This window comes from Cryptomeria japonica, chromosome 6 (assembly GCF_030272615.1).
Source record: "Cryptomeria japonica chromosome 6, Sugi_1.0, whole genome shotgun sequence".
NCBI classification, from domain to species: Eukaryota; Viridiplantae; Streptophyta; class Pinopsida; order Cupressales; family Cupressaceae; genus Cryptomeria; species Cryptomeria japonica.
In genome coordinates, this window is record NC_081410.1 from 497,406,384 (window position 1) to 497,415,441 (window position 9,058).

The 9,058-nt window shown below is 34.6% G+C and overlaps 1 protein-coding gene across 4 annotated transcripts; it reads left to right on the forward strand.

Moving 5' to 3' along the window:
* Window positions 1-518: 518 nt before the first annotated feature.
* LOC131052752 (EPIDERMAL PATTERNING FACTOR-like protein 9) lies at window positions 519-3,424 on the forward strand. Of its 4 annotated transcripts, none has more exons than XM_057987342.2 (4): window positions 530-743; window positions 834-1,063; window positions 2,765-2,841; window positions 2,966-3,424. In XM_057987342.2, exons 2-4 carry the CDS (start codon window positions 922-924, stop codon window positions 3,146-3,148), a joined length of 402 nt encoding a protein of 133 aa, XP_057843325.1. In that variant the 5' UTR covers window positions 530-743; window positions 834-921; the 3' UTR covers window positions 3,149-3,424. The 4 variants fall into 4 exon arrangements, with proteins under 4 accessions (XP_057843328.1, XP_057843325.1, XP_057843326.1 ...); XM_057987343.2 differs by having other exon boundaries at window positions 837-1,063; XM_057987345.2 differs by having other exon boundaries at window positions 519-1,063.
* The last annotated feature ends 5,634 nt before the right edge of the window (window positions 3,425-9,058 follow it).

A 9,058-nucleotide genomic window follows, 5' to 3' on the forward strand; every position in this document is an offset into this window, starting at 1 on the left:
TATTTTAAACATCAAACCAATGAAAAGTTTGAGCTTTATTCATGTTTTTTCTTATGATGAATAGTGCTTTACTTTCATATAAATAAAACAAAAATATAATTCACATCACTCACAAAAAAATAGATGAAATGATATCACACCTCCAAAAAAATCTGTACTATATCACAGAACAACCAAAACAAAATTTAATTTTGTTGGAAACTAAACAAGTAAAATAAAAATTCCAAACACATGTTTAATACTTTGTCTCATAAATCTCCAACATTGATATAAATGTCTGTTCTAAAAAGATTTGTGGCTATCAACAATTCATATATCCTTCACATACTTTTACTCATAATTATTTAGCAAAAGTGATACTCTGAACTAAATTAAAGGGACTTGGTTAATCATCACACAACAGTAATTTCTATGAAAACCAAAATCTACTAAACGCGATGGATTTTCAAATGACTTCAACCATCAGATCCTCATAATCTACCTCCAAATGCTGTGTACCCCCCCCCCCCCAAAAAAAAAAAACTGACAGAAAACTATCCTATTATGTAGATTTGTATTTTTACAAATGTACTTGTGTGGAGAATACCTACCTTTTCAAAGCAAACTTTGATCCCCTAAGCATATCTCAGGACCTCAAGACCTCAAGACAACCCACTGTTGCAAAGGCCGTATTTAGGCATTGGCAGGAAAAAAAGCTGCCATCTTTCTGCTTCACATTTCCCAATTCCCGCCTAGAAACTCCGGTAAGAATCTCAGGATTTGCATCATTGAATATTATTATATTGTACCTGCTCTATATTGGTTCTTCTAACTTCTAGACCGTTCACACACAGTAGCTATTATATACTTTGCCTGTTAAGTACATGAAACACAATAAAAGAGAAGAAGCCGTTGGGATCTGTGCTCTCTAAAGGGGATAATATGTTTCACCCGCTTCCTCAATGTATGCTTGCAAACTGGCGCAGAACAAGAGTTGCCTGCATGCAAATAAAACATATTCTCTTCTTCTCCACCATGTGGGCATTTCTTATACTATTTGTAACAGTGCATTCCTCCACACAAGGTATTTATTTATGCTTTTTCTTTCTTCTTCGTTCTTCCTAATCTTATTTACAGTTAAATCTTCATCATGGTATGTGCAGTGCGCCAGCACAGATTATTCTATATCTTACCCAGTCCCATTTCCATAGGTAAACGTTAGAATAGTTTTAGACAAAAAGTGTGTTAATATCTATTAGATTTTAATAATTTATATTATAATTATTTTTGGATTCGATCGTGTTATAGTTTTTACATTAATATTTCAGATCAATGTCTCCAACCAGAATGTAAGAATGGATAGAAAGAAGAAAAAAAACTGTTAGAATTAAGAGTTGCATTTATTAGGATAGATCTTAGGCTCATGCAGCTGTTTAACTGTCGTATCTCTATGTTGGCTTATCTATTCTTTTCTGTAAATGGGTTTGGACAGTTTTCAATGGTGCTCAAAATTTGTGGAAGAATTTTCAGAAGATGTGTGAATTTGTTCATGTATTTGAAGTAGTTTTATGAATGGTATTCCTTATTCAATCCTTAGTAGATAGTGTAAAGAGGGAGAAAAGTTTTTCTTTTTTTTTTTGTTCTTTGGCGATTTCATGTGGGTATACTGCAATACAGAGAATTTCATAGATTGTATTTCTTGTCTGAAGGATTCTCTCATGTTCACTATCTCTGTGTGTTAATGAAGATTCAAAGAGACAGAAAAATAGGTTTGTGGATAAAATTCAATTTGGACCTTACAAATTACTTGCACAGAAATCAAGAGACTGTTGGATTTGTATTAGAAGTTCTGTCTCAATTTTGTCTTTAACTTAAAGCACAAATTACTTGTCTTCGATAGTACATCGAAGATTCTTGGTCGCCCCACAGATTTGTGTTCGATATTGATATATGTCATAGACTTCTTGAGCACACTGTTTCTGTCATATAATTCTTGAACACAATGTTTTCAATTCTAAATGACAGGAGAAGAAGATGGGTAGCTTAGATTATAGATATAATATCTCTCAAAGACTGGAATTATCGTGATGAAACCAAATTTAATTCATCTTATTATTGTCCAAATCTTCATGTCCTGTAGAAAATTTTGTTCACTTGGAAAAAAGACAAATTATGTGTCCTACATAGGTTAAAAGGTTGCAGACCTTTGTATATGGACTATATTTGAAAAATCTATTAAAGCTCTGATACATCTTAACATTTACACGTTTTGAATTTTGTTTTGTTTCTATTTGTACAGTGGCTCTTCTGGAGCCTGAATAGACAAAGCTCTTTAACCTTACCCAAGAACACATTCAGATTAAGTCATTGGTGTATTGTAGGAGTCCTCACCTGGTCAAATTCACAAGAACTTAGAGCTCCTAAATGCGTATCTAGCCTAATAAACATATCTTTATAGCTTAAGAAAGAATGATAAAGTTTAACAACTTCTGGTTTTAAAATCTTGAAATTTTCATTATCCATAATGATTTGTTCGCATCTTCTGAATTTGATTCTGTAGATTTTATTGTTGTTAGCTTTTCTCTTTTCTTGTTTTCATGTTCTGATGATGGATCATAGAATTTGATGTAAAACATTAGCAACAATAAATTCTACACGATCAAATTCAGAAGAACACAAACTTCTGATTTTGTTATAAATGAATATCTAGCCTAAGAAAACATATCTTTATAGCTTAAGAAAGAAAGCATAAGTTTTACAACTTCTGGTTTTGTTATGAATGCAGGTTCAAGCACAGGAGGACTAGGCCATGACTATTTGTCTCAAGCCCAAAACATGATTCCATACAAACATCTTCTTCATGTTAAGCTCTCTTCTTGCTTTCAACTTATGCTCTTTTGAAGCAACATCTATTCTTTCATTAATCTATATTTGTCAGTTGGAAGATACAAAATTTATTTGTTGTTTCAAATCTTTTGTTTCACAGGGTAATGGTCCTTCAAGTGCAAATGTAATAGCAAGGAGATTACTAATTGGTTCAACTGCTCCTGTGTGCACTTACAATGAATGCAGAGGGTGTAAAACTCAATGCAAAGCAGAACAAGTGCCTGTGGATGCAAATGATCCATTGAACAGTGCTTATCACTACAGATGTGTTTGTCACAAATAGTAACCCCATATTATCCTATTGTATTTTATTGTGTTTTGGGTGGGATTTATATCGTTTCACTTAATTAGTCACAAACCAGCTGCATATTCAGAAACTTGCAGCTGGATATTACGGGATAGATTAGTGGTTAACGACCTTATTATAATGCCTTTATGATAAATTTTTGTGTAGTATAGGGAAAATATATTATGATATATGTTAAAGCATTTGTTTTGCTCAGATCTCTGAGTGTATGTACTGTGGTTCTATGCAAATTATAGTAAGATTTTGAGGTCACATTATGTGTTCCAATTGTAGTGACCAATTATAGTAAGTAATCAAAGTTGTTTGACAGTTTAAGAAAGAACGGTGAAAGGTAAAATGTAATGCAACTTATGATGATTTTTCAGGGCTTTTGTAGTTTTGTGGTTAGAAAATACTGTCAGGAATATTTCTGTAGTTTGTAGGTAATCAAGCATGCTCACGGCCATTGACAGGTGTTTGATCATCTAGTGTTAAGGTTGATTTTGAATAGATATAATGATAATGTTCAATTTAAGGCATGGCCAAGATTTATGGTTTATATGAATATTTTTTTTTTTTAAATTCAGTTTATCTTACAAAATTGATAAATAGAGAAAATAAGTTTAGTAAACATGTATATTGAGAATAATTTTAGTAAACATGTATATTGAGAATATTGTTTAGTGTTTAAATTTTAAAATATTTATTATCATTTCATAGTTTAATTTAAATTTATTTTATACATATTTTTAAATAAAGGGTGAAAGACTCATAATTATCTATTTAATAATTTAAAGATATTTATTTTTTATAACAAAATGAAGTTACAGAACAAGCAAACATAGCAAATAACTGAAAACAAAATCTAGTTTAGATCAATCGCTGCTCATCCTCCTCCCTCTAATATTTCTTGTCCATGTCTTGTGCCAAATCCCCTACGTGGTGGTTTGTGGCTAAGATGTGGTGAAGACTGAGGACTTCTACCTTCATAGGGCTCTATCCTTTAGCCCTGTCTTCCAAACCTCCACAGTTGGGTTGTGAGTTCTTGGCGGCCCCTCGTTACTAGTAAGATAAAACTCTTCCCTTACACTAAAAGTTTCTTTATTATTTCATTCCCTTCTAAAGAGGATAGGAACTTGAGTTTTGGGAAGTTGTGGGCTTGGGGAGAGATTCCTCTTTCCCTTAAGCCTTGGACTAAAACCTTTAACCTACTTATTGAACCACTTATGTACCTCCAATACGGGTGTAACTTTCAAATATTCCCCTCCAGTTTTGGAAGATGTCTTATTACGAAGCTTTTGGAAACTCTATTGGCCATTTCTTGAGGGTAAAAGTACGAACCTGTGCCCCACTTTTGGCTAAGTGGGACACCGAAAATGAGTACCACTCGACCGAGTGGTACCCGACTGAATCCGCGTGGCTCCACGTGGAGCCTATGTGGAGGGCATGTGGTGAGGGGGGCTCGGTCGAGTCCTACTCAGCTGAGTACCACTTGGTCATTGCCCCCCTACGTATATACCCCTCGCGATCTCCTAGCCCCTCATTTCCACAGTCTAAAAAATTGCAGTGGGTGAGGGGCTAGGACAACCTTCGGCTGAGTACCCCTTTATTTCATTTAATTTTTTTTTAAAGTTTTAAATGGTTTATTTAATATATATATGTAAAATATAATGTTTTTTTCATGTTTTTAATATATATGTGTAAAATATAAAGTTTTTTTCATCTTTAGTCAAAAAAAATTATTACATACAATCAATTAATTTAAAATTTATTTTTCTTTTGAATATTAGAAATAATTCAAAACTTCTTGAAAACTTAAAACTTTTGCAACAACTTTCCCATGGTCGAATTATGCAAAACATAACTTGGATAGAACATGCATTGAAACCCCTTAATCTACCTCTTTTGACCCCTAATAGGACCTACTATGATATTAAGACCCCTTAATCTACCCTGTTGGCCCCTAATGTGACCTATTATCATATAATAGGTCGTATTACGACATAATAGGTCCTATTATGTGATAATAGGTCCTATTATGTGATAATAGGTCCTATTACGATATAATAGGACCTATTATCACATAATAGACCCTATTATGTTGTAATAGGTCCTATTACGATATAATAGGACCTATTATCACATAATAGACCCTATTATGTCGTAATAGGTCCTAATATCACATAATAGGCCCTATTATGTTGTAATAGGACCTATTATGTTATTAAGACCCATGTTTGACCCCTTAAGGCCCCTTTGACTTGTTTGAACCCTCAAGACCACTATGACCCCTTAAGACCCCTATGACTGGGCTTAAGACCACTAAGACCTCTTTGACCCCATGTAAGACCCCTTAAGACCCCTAATAGGACCTATTATGTGATAATAGGTACTATTATGGCATAATAGGACCTATTGTCACATAATAGGTCCTATTACAACATAATAGGACATATTATCACATAATAGGACATATTATCACATAATAGGACATATTATCATATAATAGGTCATATTACAACATAATAGGACCTATTATCACATAATAGGCCCTATTACGACATAATAGGCCCTATTACGACATAATAGGTCATATTATGTGATAATAGGCCCTATTATGTGATAATAGGCCCTATTATGTCGTAATAGGTCCTAGTATCAAATAATAGGCCCCATTATGTCACTATACTTGACCTATTATGATATTAAGACCTAGGTTTTCAACCCCTTAAGACTACTAAGAACTCTTTGAACCCTCAAGACCACTATGACCTAGGTTAAGACCCCTATGATCGGGCTTAAGACCACTAAGACATCTTTGACCCCAAGTAGGATCCCTAATATGACCTATTATGTGATAATAGGTCCCATTATGACATAACGAGACATATTATCACATAATAGGTTGTATTGCGACATAACAGGACCTATTGTGGGATAATATGACCTATTATGTCGTAATAGGACCTATTGTCACATAATAGATCATATTACGACATAATATGACCTATTATCACATAATAGGTCATATTACGACATAATAGAACCTATTGTCACATAATAGGCCAGGCTATTATGTCGTAATAGGTCCTAGTATCACATAATAGGCCCCATTGTGTCATAATAGGACCTAGATTATCGCATAATAGGTCGTATTATGACATAATAGAACCTATTATGTTATATTAGGTCCTATTACGACATAATAGGACCTATTGTCATATAATAGGCCATATTATGTCGTAATAGGTCCTAGTATCACATAGCCCCATTATGTCTTAATAGGGCCTATTATGTGTAATAGGACCTATTATATCATAATAAGACTTATTATCACATAATAGGTCCTATTATGACATGTAATAGGACCTATTATGTGACAATAGGTCCTATTTTGACATTATAGGACCTAATATCACATAATAGGCCCCATTATATCGTAAGACTCCATAAGACCCATATAACCCCTTGAGACCACTATGACCCCTTAAAACCACTAGGACCTCTTTGAACCCTTAAGACCAAGTTATGATCCCTTAAGACCATTATGACCCCTTAAGACCACTAAGACCTCTTTGACCCCTTAAGACTATGCTATGACCCCTTAAGACCCCTATGACCGGGCTTAAGACCACTATGACCCCTTAAGACCAAGTTATGACCCCTTAAGACCCCTAATAGGGCCCCTTAAAACCCCTTTGACCTCTTTGAACCCTCAAGACCACTATGACTCCTTAAGACCACTATGACCCCTTAAGACCACTAAGACCTCTTTGACCCCTTAAGACCATGCTATGAACCCTTAAGACCCATATGATCGGGCTTAAGACCACTATGACTCCTTAAGACCAACTTATGACCCCTTAAGACCCCCGAAGACCCCTTAAGACCCCTAATAGGACCCCTTAAGACCCCTAATAGGACCCCTTAAAACCCCTTTGACCACTTAAGACCCCTTTGACCCCTTAGGATAGATTTGTTTAGAATGTTTACATGTATGAATGCAATTTTTTCATTGTTTATATAACACATGATTTAATCTCAAGTTTAGAATGTTAAATAAACATGTGTATAAATGAAAATTATAATTATTTTCAATGTTTAGAATGTTTACATATACAAATGTAATCTTTTCAATGTTTATTTAACAACATTTGATTCATTTAAATGTTTAGAATATATTTTTAAAGAATATTTGTACAATGATTCATCTTGTTTATAACATATGTATATGAGTTCTTATTTTTTTAATAATATTTAATGTATGCACACATGTAGATTCATATATATATATTCATACATTTTACATCATGGATTCTAGTGGTTTTGATCATCATTCTTCCGAGCAGAGTGTGCATCGTGATCCTCAATAGACCCCACATAAGTCTGTAATTGCTCGCAGTACTCCCGAGGATAGGGAGAGTGTTCGTGCATAGACTATTGTCAGATTGTAAGCCAAAACACTCATGTCCTTCCCAATAGGGAAAATTTAGTTTCTATTCAAGATGAGCTTATGTGTATGATTGGCCTTGCCCAATCATACAACCCATACGATGACTATCATATTGATCACTTTTATGCTTCTTTATCCCACACTGTCTCCGACACTGTTAAATGGAGACAAGTAGATAGAGTTGTATCCTCTATGAATGTCAAACCCATGTTCCGCTTTTACATGGATATGAGAGTCGTTAGATTTTATTGAGTCACTAGGTGTGAGGATTATCTTGTCGCACGATTCAAATACCCAAGATGGTTGGTGACACATCATATGTGGCCGCAAAAGGATGAGCTGCCACAGTATTTCTGCAAATAATTATTTGTAGAATTTCACCTAGGTTATGATGTTGACTACACTGATTATCCACAACATGCTAGCTAGGGTAAGGGGAGATTTTGAGACAAATTCAGACACCCCAATCTACCACAGCCCCCTAGTAAGAGGGCAATGGTGGGTTAAAATCTTTTGGTTCTTCCAAAAGGTTTGGATTTTTCCGCAGGTGGCAAAGGAGATATGGAAGCCGAGGACACGCGAGTTGATAGTATTCTAGCATATCCACAATTATGAATCACATTGACAAGATGATCTCTGATCATGTTGGTAGATATATTTTTCATTCTTGTACCACACCTACTATTGATCCTTCAGATCCATTTTATGATCCTTATATTCATCATGAGCTACCATCACCTACAAAGATTGGACAGTTACCTGAGGATCATATGTGAGAGATGAGCTCCTTTTTAGTGAGTGATCTTGTTGATTCATATCAGGATTTTTCTATAGTACTTGGCATCCCTCCCTAGGAGATTCCAGAGTTCATTAGATGAGTACTCCAAAGACCCTCCATTAGTAGCAGCCATGGAGGTGGAGATGCAGAGCTAGGTGGTAGTTTGAGGCAGGAGGATATTTTGACACCTCCTATAGCTCCTCCGCAACAAACATGTGTTGATCCTACACCTCCTGAGGCTACAATTGATTGTACACCACAGATACCAGGAGTTCGGAGAGGAGGTTTTTCATCTCTTCTTATGGATGAGAGTATTGATCCAGATGTAGTGTCATTACACTCTTCTGAGATATCTAGCATCGAGCGTGCATTCGAGGAGAGGAATGAGGTAAGAAACCAAATTTATAATTTGATTTAATTACATATACATACACACACACACACACACACATATATATTACAATTTAGAATGACATATTTTATGACTTTTCAATATATTACAGGATATTATGATGGTCGTGAGCTATGGAGATTTGCAAGCACTTGATGATCCTATTCATCAGGATACATAGGTAAATTTATATAAATATATTTAAAATTTAAATTCATGGGTGTGTTATTTTTTTTTCTTTTATATATATATTTAGTAAATAACTGTACATACATACACACACAT

Bases quoted from the DNA above. Each gene is read 5' to 3' on its own strand.
- LOC131052752 (XM_057987345.2), top strand. From the start codon at position 922: ATGTTTCACCCGCTTCCTCAATGTATGCTTGCAAACTGGCGCAGAACA. The intron at 1,064-2,764 runs GTATTTATTTAT...TTATGAATGCAG, and splicing joins AGTGCATTCCTCCACACAAG to GTTCAAGCACAGGAGGACTA. The intron at 2,842-2,965 runs GTTAAGCTCTCT...TTTGTTTCACAG, and splicing joins CATACAAACATCTTCTTCAT to GGTAATGGTCCTTCAAGTGC.